Source organism: Anser brachyrhynchus, assembly GCF_964034855.1.
Source record: "Anser brachyrhynchus genome assembly, chromosome: 9".
NCBI classification, from domain to species: domain Eukaryota; kingdom Metazoa; phylum Chordata; class Aves; order Anseriformes; family Anatidae; genus Anser; species Anser brachyrhynchus.
In genome coordinates, this window is record NC_137703.1 from 10,617,841 (window position 1) to 10,641,251 (window position 23,411).

At 42.3% G+C, this 23,411-nt stretch overlaps 2 protein-coding genes across 19 annotated transcripts in view; both read right to left on the minus strand.

Moving 5' to 3' along the window:
• Positions 1–4,487, minus strand: part of LRCH3 (leucine rich repeats and calponin homology domain containing 3) — a 67,551-nt gene extending 63,064 nt beyond the window's left edge. For 12 of the 18 annotated variants that reach the window (XM_080604445.1, XM_080604446.1, XM_080604447.1 and 9 more), the window contains exon 1: positions 4,176–4,482. In XM_080604445.1, coding sequence (XP_080460571.1) covers positions 4,176–4,467 — 292 coding nt within the window. In that variant the 5' untranslated portion in view covers positions 4,468–4,482. Of the gene's footprint in view, positions 1–4,175 lie in introns of all 18 variants that reach the window. The other 6 variants (XM_080604444.1, XM_080604450.1, XM_080604455.1 and 3 more) reach the window with 4 other exon arrangements.
• Positions 4,488–5,140: 653 nt separating this feature from the next.
• Positions 5,141–20,075, minus strand: FYTTD1 (forty-two-three domain containing 1). The gene is made up of 9 exons (XM_080604475.1): positions 19,877–20,075; positions 16,798–16,929; positions 13,661–13,806; positions 12,495–12,607; positions 10,873–10,969; positions 9,938–9,999; positions 9,243–9,317; positions 8,307–8,433; positions 5,141–7,195 (listed from the first exon to the last, which is right to left on the minus strand). Exons 1-9 carry the CDS (start codon positions 19,977–19,979, stop codon positions 7,100–7,102), a joined length of 951 nt encoding a protein of 316 aa, XP_080460601.1. The 5' UTR covers positions 19,980–20,075; the 3' UTR covers positions 5,141–7,099.
• Between the last annotated feature and the right edge of the window lie 3,336 nt (positions 20,076–23,411).

A 23,411-nucleotide genomic window follows, 5' to 3' on the forward strand; every position in this document is an offset into this window, starting at 1 on the left:
CACATGTTTGGGAATTACGGACGTTGCTATTTGAGCCACGCTGTACTTTTCACGCTGTTTTACATTTCATCAACTAAATTTCTGGCAGAAATTAAAAATACCAATGAGACCTCTTACTGCAGAACGCTTGTAGTCACTGTAGTCCATCTAAAAGCACGCAAGCATTTAGCATATAGAAGTTGTATTGACAGTATGCTCAGCCTTTACCGTTTCTGTGGAGAGCTGCTAAGAAGAAAACCATAAAGATACCTTACTGGCAAAGTCATTCAACTCATTCAAAATGCAGTAGCAGATAACCCCTTTTTTTTTTCCCTTTTCAGAGCCCTTGTTCACTATTAATATATTCCAGAAACAAGATATAGTGCTCAGCGCATAGTTATCGTACCAGTCAATTTCCATACAACAGCCATTTTTTAGATTGCAAAAACCCACAGATTCCCATTTTCGCCTTTAAAAATGGAGACTGAGTGGTTTAGGTAATTACAGCTGTCACGGCGGGTTTGACAAATCATTTCTCTGCTCAATGTATGCTTTAGGCCACTGGGAAAGCTGTCAAATAATGACATCAGAGTCTACATTAGGACTGGCAAAATGCAACTGCATTTCCTTTCATATTTAACTCGGATGGTTTATGGCCCTTCCTTTTCCTATTCCCTTGTTGAAAAGCAGAGTGGAACGAACAAACGGATTGTAATTCAACCCAAATTAAACGGAGATGGATAACAGTGGTTAAGTGAAAGAGTGTGAAAGAAAAAGAGAAGCACATCCTTGCTTTGGTAACGAAGAAGTTTGCTCATTCTTCATCATCAATGAGTTTTGCAAGCTTGAGTCACGTCCTAGAATTCCAGGCTGTAAGGATGAGCATGAAGACCAGCTGGCTGCCTTCCCCTCAGTCTTCCCTGCTTCTTACACGATCTTAATTCCAGTCAAAGTGCAAACCAACCAGGAACTCATTCCTACAATGCCTTCATAAGTTACCTGCTCAGTTCTGAAAACAACCTTGGGCACTGATCTTGGTTTCAGATGCTTTCCGTGGGTCTCCAGCATCTGGAGGCAGCTGAGGCTCTGGTATTTCCACTGGCGAGTCTTGTGATTGAGGCAAACGATTAATGAGGAACCTAATCTTCCCACTGATGCTTAATAGAAATATATTAACTACTATATTACTGGGGCCAGGTGATGAGAAGGAGGGGCCGCATGCAACTTAGGTTTTATCAGAGGGCTACAGTTCACCTGAAAATGGTATCTCTGTATAGAAACACCGTAGTGGGAACAAAACAGGCAAGATGACTGTAATGGGGCAGGGGACGTAATGATCAACACAGTCCAGAGCTAACTGAAAGCAGGTACAAGTGGGGAAAAATAAGCTTAAATAAGACTAGATAAATTGGGATTTGGTATAGTAAATGCTTCTGCAATTTCCACTAATGTGAAACTACTGGATATTTAGCCAGTTAATAATTAGAATTAGGAAACGAACGAGTATGCAAAAAGCAGCTACCGGAGCTTGAGCACTCGGGTTAGGAGAACTGTCAGCTCTGAACCCTCGAAAGATCCAAAGAGATGTGCTCTTTACATTGATTTAATACTTAAAAATGTATTTTTTTAAGCTGATTTAGAGATTCTGCCCTTGTTCATCACCAACCTTAAAATCTGCACCGAGCATCCAGCTAACTTGATCCAGCACCTGATCTCTAGCACCCTGTTCCTCCTGCTGAGCTGCTCTGGTGGTTCACCCATGTTAGCGCCTTCCAGGCAAGGCCACTGATTCTGCTAAGGCTTAAGGCTATGCTAGCTGCCAGTTTGCTAGCAGCATAGTTACGTTAATGAGGGATGTGATTAACTCCCACCACTTTAAGATGGATGCAGTAACAGTGACATGCAATTATTTTTATTAGTAGAAGAATTGGAATGAGCTATACCAGTATAACGTGATTCACACTAGAGAGGTGTCTATTCTGGCACATAAAATGGAGTAAGATTTGCATACACGTTCTTTCATCTTCAGTTTTACGGTTTGGGAGTAATTCCAATGGTTTTGGGGAAACTCCACACATGCATGCTCCATCTGACATGCTTTGAGTCTCTGCAGCACAGCATGCAAGGAGGCTATTTTAAGTGTTTGTAACACTTCATACACATTTGCACATTATTATTTGTGGCTGCTACCATATAATTGGAAGCTTCACGGGAAAGAAATCAGCATGGACGAAGAAGTGCATTAAGTTTGTAGCTGAGCACTCAACTGACTATTGGGGGTCAGAAACGCTTGCATGGATTTTTCTCCACTACTAGTCTTAGAACCCGTTACACTAAAAAAGGCAAGAGATGGAGTTATTCACAGCAGCCTTCAAAACTGAGACTTTAAAGAGAATGTGTTCCCCCCTTCACTCAATAAGCTTTGCTTCTTACAAGTTCAGAACAGCCCTAGCTTTTTCTAAGGTTCATTGTGATGATAAACACACAAAAGTGTATGGTATGCACTACCGCTTATTAGAATTTAATGCTTCTTGAACAACTACAATGCAAATGGTCGTCACAATAGATGGGAACCTTGGTGGAAACAAGAATTCCCACAAATTGTTTAAGAGTACAGTAAATGAACAGCATTATAAACAAAAGGCCCAAATCTCTCACAAACGTGTATGTTGCATTTACCCACAGATTAGCACACTACGCATTCACTGTGCAACTGCACTTGTACAAAATCCTTCAAACAAAAAAATTACACTCTAACAAGGAGCATTTTCTGCTTATAGACGTGTTTAAGTAAGACAAACCACATTTTTCTCAGATTTTTTTCGTATTAGTGAGAGATTTTTGCTCTAATAGGACATTATATGACAGAGCACGAAGTTGGACAACTTTAAAGGAGGCTCCATTTTGAAATACTTCACTGGCAGGGTATCAACACTCTAATAAACATTGTAACTTTCAAAAAGCCATGTTGGGAGTTTATTTTTAAGCTAGTATCTTCAAACAAAAGCACGGCAATGCAACTGACAAAGTTATAAACACGAAGCATGAGAAAATCTAAGTGACTGTGTAAGTAAACTGAGCTAAAACCAAACGGCCTGCTGATGCCTCCCAAAAGCATTTCAACCTCAGTTACACAACCAGACAATTAAAATAAACTACGTTTTCTGTATATAATGCATAAGAAAACTACTACATCCTACACAAACCCTCGTTGCTTCTTATCTCTCCATTTAATACGGAGACACGTTAACATATGCCACAGATGTTTACACGTGTTCTTCCTTAAAATCGAGGTGCTCACAGGATAAATACACATTCTTAGTCTACTGGGAACGTATTTAGGGAGCAGAGGAGAAAACACAGTCTTATTGCTTACTCTACCTTGTAAAATACGTTTTAAAAATCCTTAATGTATTTCTCCATCCAGAAATAAGGGAAGGAGGACAAAATTCTGTTGAAAGCACCTTGCTTACGGCTGTCAGAAGCAATGATAACAACAGTGTAAGAGCACAAGGAACAGCTGCCTTTAGCTTATGCGCACCTGCCGGTTTGCAAAGTGGTTTTCCCCTGTCAACAGGGCAAAATGTTTATAGGGAAAGGTACTGAGGACGCGTACACGCTCACAAACACAGACACTCGGAGATGCTCACAGACACGCACACCCGAGCAAGAACCTGCCCAACTAAAACCCCATCAGCGAGCAGCAGGCACAGCGACAAACCCCGTAACTCTTTTTAAAACTCCATCTCCGAGCAGGGGAACACCTCCCCGTTGGAGACGACGAAGCAAGGCACGGCAAAGCAGCCCAGGAGCTCTCCAGGAGGCTGCGGAGGGGCAGAGAGGGAGGGCAGCCCGCCCGGCTCTCCCCGAGGAGCAGAGGAAGGGCGGGGAGGGGAGGCGTGAGGGAGAAGCAGCCCGAGAGGAGAAACACGCCGAGCATCGCCTCAGGAGAGAGAGGGAACGGCCTGCGGGCCGGCCCGGAGCGGGGAAACCCCTCTCTGCGTGCTCCCGAGGAGGGAAAAGAAAACGGGGAGCGGGTGGGGGGATCCCGACCCCTCCGAGCACCCCCTGAGGCAGCTCCCCGCGCAGCGCTCCGACGGCACAGCGAGCCGAGCCTCCAGCCCCCTCAGCCCCGCGGGCAGGGCTGCGACGGGGGCTGCCCGGTCCCGGTCCCGGTGCCCGTTCCCGTCCCTCACCGGCCTGGGTGGTGTCGCTGAGGTCGTGGTTGGCGGCGCTGGCCCGCGGGTAGTCGCGGAGCTTCCTGCCGCTCAAGCTGAGCGTGCCGCTGGCCGCCGCTTCTTCCAGAGCTCGGTCCAAGGAACGGCTCCACGAGCCGGGGCCCGCCGGAGGAGGACAGACCGCCGCCGCCGTCGCCACCGCGGTGCCCAGCGGCATCACGGCGGAGCCGCCCTCCGGCGCCGCCAGCCCCGCGGCCGCCATTTCCCCGTCGCCGCCGCCGCCGCTCCGGCTTCGTGCCGCGCTGCGCATGCGCGGAGCGCCCCCCGGCCGGGCAGACGGGACCCATGCGCCGGCCATGACAGGCGGGGCGGGGAGTGCGCATGCGCAGCACCCCCCACCCCATCCCCTCCCTGCCCGTGAGGGCCGTGGCGGGGCCCGGCCTGCCACCGCCACCCCTGTGAACAAAGGCGGGTGCCGGGTCATTTACCGTGCCCGGCACCTCATCAGATAGGCACACGGGCAGTATTTTCTTCCTGAACCCCTTCCACGGCTTACACGCATCCCTCTGCCAAGCACACTCACTCGAAACCGCGACCGCCGAGGTTTATCAGGGTGTTCCCGCTGATCCTGTGACGCGAGGTTGAGGTTGCAGAGTTCTCGTCAGCAGGACGTGTCACAGCAAAGTGGAAACCCGTATTAGATTGTGATATCAGCTGTCAGATTATGATATCAGCTACTACAGTCACACCACACAGAGCTACTGAAATATACGTTAACTTTTACAGCACCACTGCAAAAAGTAATTACTTTTCCCAGTACAGGCAACAAATGCAAGCCCTCTTCAAATTAGACTATTTTTTGTTACATTCTTCAGAACATTTAATAATGATTTAATCATTAACAACCCCTTAAGATATATCAGAAAGCGCATATAACCAACATATTACTGCCCAAGTGGTTATAACAGGGACAAGACAGCACGAAACCTGTAACTTTTTATTTAAAAAAAAATTAACAGCTTCAGAATAGATCAAATGTAATAACTTCTCCAAAAAATACCAAAAGGTACAGTGTAAAGCATCTTCTCATTAAATACAAACTAGCATTTTTTTTTGATGCATTGCATCAATGTTTTGCATCTATGTTGATGCAAAAGAGTTTTTTTTTTGTTGCATCCTGGCACATGGAAAATGTATACACTGAAACAGAATGACTGACACCACATCATCTACTCAAATTCTAACAGTGGGACATCTTTTATTTTTCAAAAAAAATCCTACTAGTAATTAAGAAAAAACAACACTGTTATGCTTAGTTCATTTCTGCTAAGGTATATTTGTCAACATTAAAAACAAGGGTTTAAGTTCTATATAGCATCAGGGATGCATTCGGACTTTAAAATTGCTGTATGAATGAAAGCCCTTCTACAGTCAATGCTCTTCAAACATTGAAGTCCCCAGTAAACGCTCGTTAACTTGGAATTTGAGATAAAAATGCAAGGAAACCAGTTCTGTAAGAAGTCCAATGTAAACTCTTTGAGAAAAATAAAACGAAGTAAAACCACTTCAAACACCATGAACATTTGTGGATGCAGCAACCAACCAGTCTTTTACGTGGCTGTACCTAAACTCCATTGCTACAGAACAGGGTTAAACTCATCAGTTCCTGGGCTGGAAGCAGTTTTAACTCTATGTTATTCCTGAACAGCTGCCTCACTTTTAGGAATCATAAATTAATATTGAGGATGCCCCAGTCCTTACCATCCTGCAGATTCGGATACACAAAGCTATGCCTGCAGCAAGTGACCACCTGCTCCTGCTCAATGCCTTACACACGCTGGAACACTGAGGACTTTCTTCCAGTGACATTCCCCAATTTCAAGACGCCTGACAAATTTTGATCAACTTCACATTTTACCTCTCTTTGGTATATACAAGCAAGTGCCGTTACATTGCATGCCTCTGGCCATTTCTATGAGCCACAGAAAACCCTCTGGGTCAAGGTTTGCAAGATGAAAATCCTGTGTCTGGGAATGTAAGGAATTCTACCATGCCACTGACTTTCTTGTGAACTGTTACATTTATTCCTATGAAGTTATTCAAAAATTTGAAGTTATTGCATTAAGTTTGAGAAAAAAAAAAACTTACAAAAGAAATAGTAAGCAAAAGTTTAAGAAAAATAGGAGATGTATAAACTCCATTTGCAGAGGATGCTAACGAACTTGAGATATTTGTAATATAAGTTACTCTCATACTGCCTCTGCAGTACTCCTCCAATATTGTCTGGACCACTTTTAAGGATAAGAGTAGAATAGTCTCCATCCCAATTACATATTACGGGTCTCAGCTAACAGCTTTATTTGTGAAACAGAGAATGCAAAACATTTAGTCTTCAAGAAAGGAAAAAAAAAAAGAACTTCAAAAGCACAAAGAAGTACAACCAATGCTCCCATGAAAAACGCTGCTACATCACTACTAAAGTATTCACGGACTGAGGCTCTGTGCCAAACTGCAGTCCAGAGGAAAGTTCATAGGCGGTCCCTAACATCCTAAAGTGGGATTTGTAATGATACACTGACACAATCTTTACTATAGCAGGGGGTCAAAGAACAGATACCGAGTACTTCTAAACAGAAAGAAAAACCTTTTAACTTCATGTTTAAATATTGGTTGCAAGATGAACCAAAATTGGTGTTTGTTAACAGCTGGGCAACAGAATCTTTTCCAACCAGGTGATGGTGCTACTCCAGTAGATTAGTTTCCCAGTTTTCCCCCTCTCAGGGCAAAATGTCTTTTACTGCTCGAAGTAAAAGTAATAAAGACAGTGCCACCATCTTAGCAAGAAGTCTGGAGAATTTCAGGGACATACGCCATATTCTTCTGCCCACTTTTATCTCACTTTCTTAAGTAGGTGGGATCAGCGCTCAAGTCCATTTGACAGGTTAGCCCACGGTTACAAAACGGCTTCCTTTGTTCTGAGACAGCGCTGTTCTTTGCTCCTTCAGGATCCCAAAACGTTCGTTCAGTGTCATCCCTGTCTGAAAAATAAAATAATTTCATAAACTTAAAAGACATTAGGTTAATTTAGTCAAAGTAATAAATACAAGAATATTTTTTTCCTCCTTTGGTTTCATCACTTGACCTCCTAACTCAAATTCCTAAAACAAAAAAAGGTTTGATTTGGTTTAATCCTTTCCTGCACCATTTAAAAAAAATCAAGAGCTCCTACTTCTTGGAATTTATTAAGAATACATGGTACACAATGCCAAGACTGACAGCCTACTCAGAAAACTGTAAAAAAGTTAAACTAAGGACAGACAGACTGAAAAGGGAACTTTACTACACCTATTTCCCCAGATTCTATGTAACTTCAACAACTACAGCTGTTTAACCACTATAATGCAGTTTGTTTTCCAGTTCATCCAGTTGAGGCTGCATACTGGATTCTAGTCCGAAAGTTCAAATAGTTTTTCCAATATAATAGTAGACTATTTTTGACATACTGCTTGTTCATTAAAGGAACAAATCCAGACCAATGCCCTGACCCTATACAGTTTTCTGCATATGGCAGCAAGGAGCTGATTACAAGAACAGCCTCATCTTGTGGTCAAATTCTCCGGCATCTGTCAGCCTGTAAGAATTTCATCAATGACAGCACTAAGATTTCTGCATCCGATCACTCATCCTCATTAAACTTTGGAAAAATATTAATCATTCAAGTGGTTGTGTCATCACACTGATCACATTTGATTTTCTCACCCCACCTTTTTTTTTTTTAATGCTAGATGCATAGCAAAAGTTGCCCTATAAAATCAGGTTACACCACCAAATGACGCTTGTTCCTGAATTACGCACGCTTCCTGATTCAAGCACAGCAGGAACACCAGAAAGCTTTTAGAAGCATTCAGCATTTTAAATCCTATTTAAAGCACGTGGGTATTCAAGATGTAAACTAGCGGAACAGGAACAGTGAGTTCAGGTACTTGCTTGAAGTTACACAGCAAGTTAGTGGAAGAACTAGAAGTGGAAATGAAGTCGTCACCAGTTCCCCCTTTTTTCACTAGCGAATCTAGGAGAAAAGTGCCCGGCTCACCAGATTTTATCTGTCTTAAAACTACTTTCGCAGTCAAGGAATGAAACTACATTTACCTGTTTTCCAACACTATTAATATCAAACTGCAATGGAACCCCTTTGGGAATCTTCTTCTCTTCAGATTGGTCCCTCTTCATCAGAAATGGGGGCACAGGAGTACGAGTTAATCGCAATTTCTGGGAACTGTGAAAGAAGAACATTAGACCGGACACCATGAATACATGTTTTATGCAATGAAGCCTTATTGCTGATAGAAATATGAACTTTTCATCATGCCATTTGATTAGGCCAGCTGACTAGCTGGAGGGCTCAAATTCAAGGAGGTTAAAGTGAAGCAGAACTATAAAAGTGTAGGATTTGTTACTGTTATCAGACAGCAAGTGTCCCAAAAGGAAGCAATTTTATTTTTTTACTGACAAACCCATTATTCAGTTAATTATTCTTGTAAATACGTAAAATAAAAACTGGTATAGTTTTCCCTGCAGATAAAATGTTAATAATGGAAAAAGCTACTCAACAGATTTTTAAAATAAAACACCTCATGAATCAACAGCACCTTCAATTTCATGAAGACAAATACAGCAATGCTTGCTTTAAGCCCAGTTCTAGCAGCGTCATTACTGGTCAGGCAGAAACTATTGCCATCACTCATCAACTAGATGCTAAATTCATTTTCATTCAGATCAGGAAGGAAAACAGCTGTAATACAGCCTGAATTGGAACGGGCAGACAAGGTGAAGATCTACCAGCCCACCACTCTTCGACTCTACACAGCAGATCAAGCTCCTGATCAGAAGATGTCTTGTTAAACTCAGCTGTGGTATTACTAACACACAGCTCAGAAATACTCATAAACGGGACAGATTTAGAAGTCTTCAGAAGAAGCTGTCACGTGAAGTCACATGAAAGACTATCCAAAAGGAACTTGCTAAATGGCTCAGGAACAGCGACTTCATTTACGTTAACATTTCAGAACTATTTCGCAAACTCACAGTGGGGATAGGATTGCTCCTGGGTTGTCGATGGACACAGTCAGAATCCCTCCACTTGTGGTAGAAGTTCGCCATCTAGTTTGAAAACACAGAAATCACAAAAATATTGCTGAAATTTCAGTCAGAATATCTGGACACACATTTGAAGAACTCAGGCTAATAAGGAACGTGCAAGTTTTCATAATATAGGCCAATACAAAGACCACATGCAGCCACATTTACTCAGCCTGCTTTGTTACCAACAACATGATACAAGATGAATATGAAGGGTGAGAGCGGAAGGTGTCCATCTTGTGGTCTGCCTTGCATATTTCCTAACTCCTTCATAGGCTCTATATTTGTATCAAATAAAATGGAAATTGCATCAAGAGCTTAGGAGAGCACTGACATTTGAGTTTTTCTTCTCATCTGTGCAGTATCCATGAGAAACTAGTCTGTTCCTCTGAAGTTACCACCTTCCCCCTCCTTCCTGCAAGTGTCTTATTGCAAATAAACTCCTCCTAGTTAAATTAAGAAATAATTTAGAAAACAACTGAGAAAAATAGGGGGGAGGATCGCTGTCACTCAGTTGAGATGTCTATAGGGGAACGAAAAAAGCATTCTATTACCATAGCTAGGAGCAGAAGCCAGAATTAAACGGAGAACAGCAGTACAAAAAAGTAACTACACTCAAGTTTTCAAAGTGAAATACTTACTGACGAGTTCTCTTTAGTGTCTGGTTATCAAGATCTTCTGTTGTCTGCACTTGGGCCTGCACCTGAAAGCACATCAATACAGACACTGGATTTGCATACTGTTTCAGCTCCCACTGTAGAAGCTGGAAATACAGCAGTTCAAAAATAGAAGTTTAAAGCTGTTTACACACTGTGCACAAACTGGGCTGTACTTTCAGAGGGACGTGAAATAACTATCCTATTAACTTTGTAAGGCATTGGAAGAAAATTACTCTAAGAACCTAAAATGTTTTAAGCATCGTCAATAAAGTAACTTAACCAATAAAGAGATGAAAACATCTTGGAGAACTTCAGCAAACACTATCAAGATGCACCAAAGCGTTACCAGGCCAGCAAGAAAAGCCATGGCTGTAGTTCTGCAATTCCTGTGGATGGAAAACAGTAACTACCTAGAGTTAAAATAACAGCAGATGTAGAATAAAGGCATGAATGAAACCTGAGAACACCATTCACTGCATATCCCCCCTTTTTTTTTTTTAAATCTTACTCAAAATAACTAAAAAACCCTCTTTGAATACAAATAAGATGGACATATTCAGATTCTGAAAGATGTTACTGCTCTATCATTTACCTGAAGGCAGCTGTTGAAAGCTGTGCATTGCTTTCTAACATTTGCTTTTGAGAGGAAGAATTAATAGCTTAAGGCTATCTCCAAATACTCAGCCAAGTTCCATGCCCTTCAGAACAGTCGAGCTATGCTGAAATAGGAAGCAAGACTGAATAGGTTACAATAACTGAAGGGAACAAGTACATGTCTCCAAAAGAACATGTGCCTATTTTCCAGTCTACTTGAAGTTTCTACTTAGATCTGATGATCAAAGGTGATTAATTAATTTCAATGTTATGGGTTAGCTCAAAATCTGCGGCACAACTTTGTTTTCAGCAATGTTTATTACCTTCAAGCCTCTTCGAAACAAGAAAGTTGCTTGACGAGTGTCTTTCTGTTGATTTAGTTTGTTTCCAATTCTGGCAAAAGCGGACTGCATGTTATTCCTGTAGTATTTAGAAAATATAGTTAAAGGCTCCATAGATAACATTTAAGAGAGACCACTATGAAGGTCAGGAAACATCCCAATGCATCACTAAGGACATCTGCGAAGCTGCCTCTTTGAGGCATAACATTTCAGTTGCAATAAGCTTCTCACCAACTAGGAAAAAAACATGTTATTTAAAAATGGAGAAATTTTTAGGGCTAGAGATTATAGATCCATAGAATCGTTTAGGTTTGAAGAGACCTCTAAGACCATCAAGTCCAACTATCCACCTAACACTACACGTCCACTGGTGAACCATTTCCCTAAGCGCCACATCCACACACCTCTTAAATACTTCCAGGGATGGTGACTCCACCACCTCCCTGAGCAGCCTGTTTCAATACCTTACCACCCTTCCTGTGAAGAAACACTTCCTGACAGCCAGTCTAAACTTCCGCTGGCAGAACTTGCTCCTGTCACCTCATGTCCTATCACTTGTCACCTGAGAAAAGAGACTGACACCCTCCTTGCAGGTAGTTACAGAGAGCGATGACATCTCCACACTAAACAGCCCAGGTTCCCTCAGCCGCTCCTCATGTCTTGTTTTCTCCCCCCTTCACCAGCTTTGTTGCTCTTCTCTGCACACACCTGAGCAACTCAATGCTTTTCTTGTAGTGATAGGCCCAAAACCGAACTCAGTACTTGAAGTGTGGTGTTGGGTACAAAGGGACAATCACTTCTATAGTCCTGCTAGCCACACTATTTCTGGTGCAGGCCAGGATGCCACTGGCCTTTTGACCACCTGGACATATTGCCAGCTCATATTCAGCTGGCTGTTGGCCAGCACCCCCAGGTCTTTCTTTGCCAGGCAACTTTCCAGCCACCCTCTTCAAAGCCTATACCGCTGCATGGGGCTGTTATGACCCAAGTGCAGCACCTGGCATTAGGACTCCTATGTCACAGGTTAAAAATTCTGCTTTTTTACTTTAATATCCTCCAGGACTTTGTATTAGATAAAAAAGAGCAGTATTGGTAACTGTAAACAAGCTGTGTTTACAGTTTCCACAAGAGTCACACAGTGAAAATTTCCATCACAGAGACAAGTTCAGCTGCAGTTTGCAACTGATCCAGATCAATTCTGGCACAAATAAAATATGCAATACCTTCCAAGAAACTGAAGATGGCACCAGCTTCCACAAAGACATTTTACTTAGAAAATTCACTAAACCACAGTTGTCACTTTGAAGCTATGGAAATCCACGTTGGCCATTTTCATGTAGGCTGCCTATGATTTAAATGAAGGCAGAATACCAGATGCTCACAAAGGCAGGTACTTCCCAAGTGTTCTACGCAGCAATAACTATCTGTCTTTGTATCGAGACCATGTTCAGCTTCAGATCTAGTAAACTTCATACACCTGACAGTCTTGATAGTACTACGACTGCCAGTACCTACCATTTTCCCTCGGACACAGTTCTGTCAGAAACAAGACTCATCATGGAAAGTTATCGAGAAGAGCTCAGAAAGCAGACGTGGCATTTTACCTTCTGTTTAGTGGAGCAGGCCTCCTGAGGACTGGGATTTGTTTTCTCTGCGTATCAGATTGTCTCTGCAAATTTGTTTTCTTTTTCAAAACTGGATAATTCCGCTGTGTGTTCTTAAAAATAAGAAAATAAATAAATGCAATATATATGTATAATATATATATAAAAACGCACACTAAATTGAATTAGGAACAACATAGCTATAACCTGAACATACACTTATTACTGAGTCCTTTCCTATCTCTAAAAAGGAAAGTATTTCATGAACTAGTTGTTAAACTGAAACAGGCATATATTAGAATTGCCATTTAAAAGCATCTGTATTTCTCTCCTGTGTATTTTAAGTTTATGCGCTTCTGCTGTTTCAAGCTTTGTCAGGTTTTCCTGGAAACTGAGATTTTTCCTTCAATTTTTGTTTACAAGCTTCTTACAGAACACATTTCGCTTTGCCCAGCTTTCACAGTTCACTATAATTTGAGAAATACCGTCTATACTGTTATGAATCATATGTTCCCCTCCTTACCAGGCCAAAAAAAGCATAGCTTAGCAGTTACTTTTTGATTATTTTACCTCCCTATATATAACTGACAATACCTCCTACACACACCTTTAAAATTGCTCTTCTTCACAAATCCAAAAGCAATCCCTGTTCTACAATACCAGACTAGATGGAGCAGGTAGGAATGCACTGAAGGAATGCAGAAGAGGGAGGCTACTGACAGAGGTATTTGCAAAACTTCTTTTTTGTAATAGGCCCATGTTTAACACCTGCACGTGTGTTGAATCACTGGTTTGTAGCAAAGCAACACAGATGACAAGAAATCCTAATAACTGAGCTTTTCCTGTAAAAATACCATAAATACTCACACACTCTCACAGAACGTACTTCTGCGCTTCAATCTTCATGGCTTGCTAAGTGTTCAAAACCTTTCAAACCTCGTCACTATCCATCCCTCTCAAAACAAAAAACCACTCAGCCAACACACCCGCAATTTCATAGAAGGTTGTACCAGGTGTCTGCATGCTATAGAACCAGCATACTGGGATATATTTCAGTAGCAGTAGTCTGAAGCCACTGTGTTCCATTTCTAATGTGTTGTTTTAGCAAAGTCAGGGTTACACCTAATGCAGACAATTACATGAACCACTGGAATTGCATTAATTACCTTCTCACTAAGTGGCTGTCTGTTCAGAGGACTAATTCCTTTGCGTGAACCCATTGCTTTCTTGGCTGCCAAGCCAGTTTTAACTCCGTAAGAACGCTTCTTCCCTGCTATCTTCTTTCTGTGTCCCAAACGATTTTTACCGTAACCTGCAAAAAAAAAAATTTGAAGAGTTCAACAATTCTTACTGAAATACAAAGTTTATTGTGTTAAAATGCTATGCAAGCAACGCAGTTTATTTGGCTGCACACTTCTAGCCTTAGAGCAGAAAATATCACTACGCTTGAAGACAGTTTGGTCATTCAGTTATTTTATTAAGTCTGGCTCTACAACTAGCACAACAATAATCACCTTCTCATACAGATCACAATTTTGCTTTCCTTCACTGAATTAATTAACGTTGAAAACTTGTTATTTGACATGTCTGCAGGGACAACTTCTGGCATAGGAAACTACCAAATACACCAAAATGGACCATCATCAAGTGCTGAGTAACACAAAATCAAACCAAATAATTCAGGTCCCCAGCAATTCAGCAGACTTCAAATTACCAACTTAATAAAGAAAAAAAAAAAAGAGAAAAAAAGCAACTTCAAAGCTTATTATGTACATCAGTGGTTCCCAAGACATAAGAAAAAAAAGAATATAGCAAGTGGCCCACAAAACCATATTAAACAGTATATGAATTAGATCACATTTAAAGTGTTTTCAATTAGAAGCCTGCATGGCAGTCTACACAAGACTGAGAAATGACAGCTGTCTTTGGATATAAAAGGCTTGCAAGTCTGAGGTCTGTAGTATAAACATCTCAAGTCTCCAGTTACAAGGGTTTGGTTAACCCTGTCTGGAGCCATTTATCTTCACGTTATGTAAACGTACCATGCCTTGGTTTTATCCCCAAGTTAGCATCCCCTCTAGAACCTCAGACTGCAAGATAAATTTAAGACTGAGAAGTCAGCTCTGCAGAAACAGACACATCTAGTCCTGACATATGTGACTTCGTAGCACTGATGACAGATCTGTGCTTCCTCATGAGACCCGATCATGAGGCAAGCTGTGGATCAGAACCTAGCTTGGATAAATCTGCTGTTGAGAAACTGCTATGTAACCACACCGTGTAGACAGTTAACAAATGCTCTTCCCCGTTAAAAGAAAAGCTGAAAAACAGAGTTATTTAGGCTGGAAGGGACCTCACAAGCTCTCTGGACCAAGCTCTGCTCAATGAAATGACAACTTCAAAGTCAGCTCAGGCTGCCCAGGGTTTTGTGCAGTTGCATTCTGTGTATCACCAAGGACAACTTTTATTCAAATGGACAATGATCTCTCTGCTTCTCCCCACAAAAGCTGAGAAAGTCCCAGCTCGAGTTCCTTGCTTCCTTTCAGAGAGTTTGGCAGCAACTTCTAAAACCAGAGGGAATTGAATGCTCATCATTTGTGGTTTCTGTAGCTGTCCACACACAAGAGAGGATTTGCCACTTATCAGAATAACTTCAATGGCAATGGAGTAGCAGTAAATCTACTGGTCATAAGTAAGTAATAACTAAAATCCTCAGAAGAACTATTTAAGGATACCTTCTGCTCAAAAACAATACAGATGAGGGGTGCTTCAATGGGAGGAAACGTATGGAAGGAAATGTATGGACCCATCTAGAATGGAGCAGTTAAAGCTATTCAGTGTTTCAACAAATCACGAAGCTAGCAATTCTGGAAAAAAAGTTTGCCTTTTTTTCCCTAGAACAAGGGCAGACAAGGGAGGAAAGTTCCAAGAGTTCAGAGTAACTGCCAAGACAGTTGTACTACGGATTTTGTGTTTGAAGCTCAAGTTCTTCCTAAAATTCTAAATTGTAATACTTGCTTCTTTTGTGCCCTTTAGGTCGCAAACAACTGCATTGGAGAACTGTGGTTGTAAATAGAAGCCTACGCTTGATAACCTACCACTTAAATTCACTTACTCTCTCACCTCCACAAATAGTCTTACGCTTAGCTGACTGACATAAAACATTCTCCTGTACTGTCAACAATTTACCAAAGATGCACAAATTAATTAACACCGTTATGTTGGCTTGTCTAAAAAGCAAAACAACTCTGAGTTACATGACATTTCATTGATCTCCAAAAGACATTTGGGTCTAAGAACACAAAAACTACTGCTACAACAAATATTAAGCAGTGACAAAGAAAACATGGGGATTACTGTGAATACACCAGACAGATGTGCATTTGTTTTAAACAAATGCTACTTAACAAGAAATTGCGTATACTAAACATTTAGTTAGCTGAGGTGGTAAACTTTCTGTATGGACAGTATGAACCAGTGCTAAAATGCTACTTTTCAAAATTAAATGTAAGCAAAAACAGTTTTTATTTCTAGCAGGTGCTCTTCGTGTACCAGACTAATACCTGGGAATCATCTAAAAATGACTCCTACTTATTGAAAAATCTGACAGCTACTCAGGAAATCTGCAGTAAAGGTGGTACTGTGCACTTTTCCCCTCTTCACTCCCTGCCTACGTGATTTTTTTCCCCAACTGCTGTACTCCACTGTAAAAGCACACACTTAAGAAGGCTGACGTGGTACTTCCTTCGCAACCCAAAGTCTTAACAAGAAAAGCCAACTCAGACACCCTGCACTATCCATCTGTATGTCCCAGAGGCAGCGCTACAGACTGCAGTAACAGCTATTTTTGGGAAGCCTACTAGGAGAATTCTACCTAGCATATATAAATCTATTGGCTCTTTTTCACAAAGCTCCGAAGTTTGGCAAGGCCTGCACATTTCCTAATATACGAGTTTTGGCATGAACACTCTCCATCCATCTCTGAGGGACCAAGTACTAACGCAATTTCCAATACTGAAAGAAAATGGAAAAAAATTCAGAAAGAAAGGCAATCCTTCCTTGCATCAAGAGAGTCCATGAAGTACCTAAGCTCCCTGTTGGCCAGACACCTCAATGTTGTTCTCATACCAAAGCAGGAAAAAAACACAAACGTAAACACATCACAAAAAGCTGTATTACAATCAAAACTGTATAACTCTATTTGAAAAACACCCGAATCGACTGTGTCAGTCCGTACATTTTCAGGAGCTTACATTTCAGCTCAAAAATATTTCACAGTCCACATTGCATTTGATATACCCACCCTTCTGTTGTTGGATTCCCCACTTGGAGCCTGGTGTCCTGAACTGCCGAGTTCGATTCTGATGAAGCCCTCTTTTCATTTTGGGGGAATATTGCTTTCTCTCTTCTTTCTTGTTCAGCTTAATTATATCATCTGTAAGAAGGAAAAAAAAAAGATTTGACATATTGCAGACATATTCTAGTTCTAAAGAAACCATAGCTACTTAGAGTTATGTGAAACAGGCCAGTTAATCTTGAGAAACCAGCACAGACAAGTTGAGGTCCCAGTAATATCTCCATAAAGCATCCAGTCCTTATTAGTCCTACAGTCCTTATTTGATAATATAATGTCCTAGAAAAAAAGAAGCTGTTGCACACATTCAGAACATCCAAGACACTTGAAAGATCATTAAATTTAACAAATAATCTGTTAGTTTTTGTAGACTATTGAAGAAAAGGTAATCCCATCTCACTCTCACACCTTCCAGGCTACAGAAAAAATGTTAGTTCAAGCCTTAGCTCTTTCATCCTATGTTACTCAATGAAATCAGACAAAGGAACTCAGGCTACCAGTTATCTTTGTAAGTTCACTGAGGTTCAGATGACAGGAAAAAGCAACCAAGACTTCTCTCCCCAAGTACCTGCAATCCAAAGCAATCATCTTATCTATTGTCGTAGGGAACAAGGTTGAACAAATTATTACTGGGTTTAAGAATATGTGTAAGATTATAAACTGATAAATTCATGAAAAGCAAACAGGCTTGTCAATAGCAAACCATGCCACACCAGCTTGATTTCATCCACTAATCAGGGAGCTGACTCAGGAGATAAGTGTAAAGTAACAGCTGTGGTATGCCTTCACTTGACTGTTCGCTTGTCTACAAAAACACCATAAAAGGTGTCAAATTATACTTTATTGCGTCTCAGTCGTGGGAGCACAACTGACACAAACGTCATATTCCAGAGAGCTACCACAAACACGGACATCCCTTTCTGAGTCAGGGAGAGAAGGGAGCAGGGTTGCTGTATTTAACCAAGTTCAAATGGACTTAGATGGGGTAGAAAAGAGAAAACAGCGAACAGAAAAAAATCACAAAATTTTGTTAGCAAATGCTTTGTATCCTACTGAAGTAAAGAGAAAATCAGCCTACTTTGCTGCAAAAATGAATGAGTATTTGGAAAAAAAATCCATTAGGTAAAGGACTGCTGATACAGGTCACTCGGGTTTCAATTGCTATAGAAACTTCTTTACCAAAGAGCTCGTCTCTAGAGAAAGGATTCCTGAACAAACCTTTCTGTATGACAACGGAAACCAAAGCCACTTCAAAATGGTATCCAGCTCAAAAATAGCTCAAAATATCACTGACAAATGCAGTACTCAACTGGAAGCATTGCTCAAGCTTAGTACCAGCAATAAACTGGTGCTGAGCAAAAGATAAACCCCCAACCTTGGATCTACAGGGTCTTGAAGAGCTGACCCTGGAGCTCTTCAAGAAAGACGCAGATGTAGAACTTAGTAGCACGGTTTAGTGCTGGACTTGTCAGTGCGAGGTTAAAGGTTGGACTGGATGATCTTAGAGGTTTTTTCCAACCTGAATGATTCTATGACTCTGTGTACTTCTGCATAAGGGGTACTTCCACCCCAATGTCCCTGTGATGCAAACTACCACGTTCAGAGAACATTGATCCTTGTTTCACAGTTCATCTGCTCCATCTCAGATCCCATTTTTGCAAAACAACCAGCTGTTGATGCACACAGGCTTGCAAGTTTTTGAAACAAAAGGACTAAAGTTTCAGCAGTTCTCTTATTTGGGGAAACAAAGGTTATCTTTATAATTTACCATTATTCTTCAGGTCTTAACTAAGGAATGTGTTCTCCTACCGTGTCTACGATCAGAGATTAAAATTACACCTGGAACAGCAGAATAATTTAGGAATATTATCAAACTGAAGGCTTAGCCTCAGATGAGTTGCATACACTAGCAATAAAAATAGGTTTAATCTTTATTAGTACGTCAGAAAACACTCAACACTAAGATCTAGATCCTAAGATTTCCTAGTTTAGCATCATGACAATGTGGGACTGAACCTTATCTTCGTTTACAGCAGGCCATAAAACTATGACTTAGGGACAGTAGGTGGGGACGAAACTGTTCTCATGCAAGTTTCCCCTGCAATTAAACAAGCTAAAGGACACACCCACCCTCTACAGATTCTTAACCAAAATGCCACCATGACACCACAACAGTTCTTCACCATTTGTTATTGGGCAATGCCCAGAACGTGTAGCAGTGGCAAATTCAGAAGTTAATTTGGCCAAATAAGAAAACATTCAACTTTATGAAAATAAGCTAGTCGCTGAGAATCAATGACCTTATTCTTAGTAACCTTGGAAACAAAGACTCAGTATGCTAGTCTATAAATAAAAATAGATTTATTGGAATGCTGTAATGGGACTTGACATTCAGAAACACTCTAAACATCATTTTACATGTCATCACCATCACCAGAACAAAGAACTCCACTGGATCCTCTACAAAGGGAAAAAATGTACATATCCTCTTATTTTAAGGTGATCCACAAAAGCCAAGTCTACCGTAGCCTTCCAATTCAAGCCACGATTTCACTGTTTGAAGAGAACCTCCTGGCGGTACCAATCCACCACGCTTTGGCAGCAAAACGGAGCAGTCTCGGAGCCACAACACCAGGTTTTTGCTGACCCTGATTGGAAGACGTACTCCAGGCATCCACCAAACGTTCCGCCAACTACCAAGTAGGCTCAGCGCCGAGGATCAGAGCAGAATTAGTTTGGAAATATATAACGATGAGGGGTGCCAGGTTGCGGGCCCCACCTGAGGGGCAGCCAGGCCCGCAGGCCTGACGCGGCCCTGCGCCTTCCTGACAGGCTTGGAGGGCAGGGGAAGGGAGGTAGGACAGAAGAAGGGAAGCAGGTCTCTGCCGTGCCCCGGACACCCCCCTACCACCCCGGGGACCCACCTCAGGCCTCCGGGCTCATCCCCAGCCGATAACGGCCCCCCCCCCAAGAACCGTTGGCTCGCTCCGCACCCCCTTTGGCTCAACCCTACGCCCCCCCAGCTCACCCAGGGACATGTCAATCTTCTCCAGGCTGTCGCTGCTCCCGCTCCGGGCCCCCGCAGCAGCCGAGGAGGCCGAAAGCGGCGCCGCAGCCCCGAACCCGCTCATGGCCGCCCTCGCTCCGCCGCCTCCCCTCAGCCGCCCCGAACCGACGGCGGGCGGGCCTCGCGCATGCGCACTGCGCACGCGCCGCAGCCCTCCCCTCGGCCAGCACCCCCCCCAAAATGGCCGCCGGCGCGTGCGCGGAGAGCGCCCGTCAGCCCGTGGGCTTGGTGACAGGGCTGCGGGTGGCTGTGGGGTGAGGAACCGGGGGCCGAGCCCAAAGTACCACGTTGGGATTGGAATTGTCATTTAAAAATAAAAGAGTATGGCGACTGATGTTTTGTTTTCTTTGGGTTCTTGTCAAAGTCACTTTCTGCCACTTTTTGTCAGTGACGATTCTGAAGTTCAGGATGATTAATAGGAAGAATTTGTTCTTAAGTAAGGAATCCAGCAAAGCGTTTTTTTCCGTATATTTCCGTTCTGTAGAGGTGTGTGTATTGTTGATGGGTCAACAGTACATGCATACCTAGTAGCCAGCTGACTGCTGCTAAATGAGGCGTAACAGGGCTAGCTACCTCTTTTTCATAGAATCATTAAGGTTGGAAAAGACCTCCAAGACCATCTGGTCCAACCATCACCCTGCTGCCAATGTTACCCACAAAACCATGTCACTAACCACCTAACCTTTCCTTAAACACCTCCAGAGACTGACTCACCACTTCCCTGGGCAACCCAACTTGGTGAAGGAAATTTCTTTCCTTCATCTGTCACTCTCTTCATTAAACTTTAGGGATTGTAATTATCGTTGAAATCTCTACATTATCTTGCTTATTGTTGGTTGAAATTGGTCAGTGAGTTCTAGAGATACTAAAGGAAGGAACAGATGGGCAGACAACATGATCATATAGGCTGGACTTCCTTCAGAAAACAGTTGATAAACGCTGAAAGGAAAAATTCGTATCGGTTTCCCCTGTTCACAATGGGCATCTTGTGTTATTGTCCACGTCTCCCTGCATTTTCTCTGGGATTTGTGTTGAAGCTGCCATTCAAAATTTGATTGCCCCATGCCCTTGACCTGCAGCAGGCTTTGCAATGTGACCAGAGGATAACTGTTGTTTTAGGGTTTGACTGACTGCATGCAGACTCCAGGCACTATATTGCAAACGCCCTTGGGCAGGAATAAATATTTCCACAGACACAACCTTCCCCTTACAGTGTGAACACTCCCACATTTCGTTAACTGCCTACATACAACATATGCTCGTTTGCTACAACAAATTTTCCCTAGCAAATACCTCTCTGCCAAATGCAATACCCAAAGTACCCAGCGCACAACTAAATCCTCATGTATGTAATCCCTGGCACAGTTTTATCCTTCCATGCCGGAGGTACCTTAATCTAAACACTAGGCAGTCCTTTGCCCCTTAAGAGCAGAATGAGATCTTTCTAGGAGTATAAATCATGAAGAGCAAGAATGACAGAAAAGAATTGAGGATCTGTACTGTACCACAAACTGTTGACAAGGCCTTTTCCATGCGTTTATGCTCTTTATGCATGTCTTTCCTCTTAAAATAAGGCCAATAACATGCTTCTGGATGTTCCTCTTGCTGAATTACTGACTGGAAGAGAATGGCTCAGTTAACATCATAGGAAATCTTCAGCTAGTGAGAGATTTTCCAGTCATGCAAGCAGGAGGAACTCACAACCACAGTGCAGGGTGCTGTGAATTCTATCCCCATTTTCTTCTCTGTGTTCTCTCATGTGCAGCATAACTTCAGACACAGAGTCTTGGAGCCAAATATTTGGTAATTTATGCATTTTCCTCCAGATGACAAGTGGGATTTGATGACAAGTGATTGATGATGTGTGGGACTTGAGGTTTTTAAAGGTCACATTTCTAAAGGAAAGATGCTATTGCCATATTACCGATAAATACTAATAATGGAGGTGTCAAATAAAATATGCATTTTTTGCAAAACCTTGAATCAAATTCCTGTGATGTTATAGGGTGCAGTTCCATCTGGTGACTGTGTCACACTGAGAAACAAATGCTGTCTACCCAAAACAAATATGCTAACTGCAAAGGTGGCAGATGCTGCCTGCCCTCGTGGCAGGTGGAAATCAGACAAGATCCAGATTGTACCACATCAATTTGTTGCATTTATTATCCAAACAGGACACCAGCTGTCTTCTGCTCAGCACAACATAAAACCAAGCAAAGGTTCTGATCACAAAAAATAATTTTACTGTGCTCAAGATGGCTAAAATAGCACAGGGATGATAGAGGCAAACAACCAAACACCAGCTCTTGGTTTTCTGCCTACCTCTCAGGATTGTGACAGCAGCTGGATGAGTGACAATGGTTCCATATGGCATTCACAATTGTAAAGACTTTATACTTTAACTGTATAAAAGATTTGTTTCTGTCACAGTTTTGTTTTGTTCTGTTTTTTTTTTTTTTTTTTTTTTTGTCTCCCAACCATTTTCCAGCTCTCCAGGGCTTTGAGTTAGTTATGTTTGTTCACTTTGTAGTAGAGCTAAGTGTATCAACAGAGTGGCGTACCTGATGAACGTTTTCTCTATTTATTTAAATTTACACATTTAACACCTTTTTTCACTGGGCTCAACGTCATTTCTAGGCTATTTCTGACTTGTGGAGCTAGAAGAATCTCGTAATTCCCTATTTAAGAGCTATATGAGAATTGTAAGCTTCACCTGTATGCTCCATTTTACCTGGTGTGATGACTAACAGTGATCTTACAACAGTCTTTCTCCGATACTTATACTGTGAAAGCTAGTTGTTATATTGTGCGAGACATCATCAGATGCCAATCCACTATATGCAGCGTTTTCAACCTGTGTGATCAATGAGGTAGGCTCTGTGCAAATTTCTGCCTGACTGGCAGCTGTGCTGGGAATTGTCCCGTGATTGTACATAATTACTGGGATGCGTGGGGAGTCCTGGTCTCCTATTTAAGTGCCTTCTGAGAAATGTTTTGCTGTTATTGCTTTTGGAGTGGCACTGCAGAATCCTGTTCCCCCAAATGCTGAAGTACAATAAGCCACGCTGTAGTCTCAGAAATGTTTCCAGTGGTGCGTTTTCATGTATGAAGCATCAGTGGGCAGCATGTATTCATTAAGAGCGCAGCTACAAGAAGTTTCCACTACGCAAAATAGTACAGAAACCCTTGCTGAGGCACCGTTATGTCCTGAAACATATTTAGTTCTTGCTTCCCTTGCTAATTCGCCCTTGGCTACTCTCAGCCTGACGCCAGCAGCACCAGTTTTTCCCTTTTTCAACTTTCATTTCACTACTTTTTAGGGAAAATCACGTGTAACCCTCCAGCCCCTCACACCCCCGCCTCAGGGGAGCACCAGCACACGGAGCCTCTCGCGCGCGGTGCACGCCGGGAGGTGTAGTCCTCCCCCCCTCCCTCCTCCCGCGCGCGGGGCGCGCCGGGAGTTGTAGTTCTCGCGGCGAGGTGGGCGGGGCGGGCG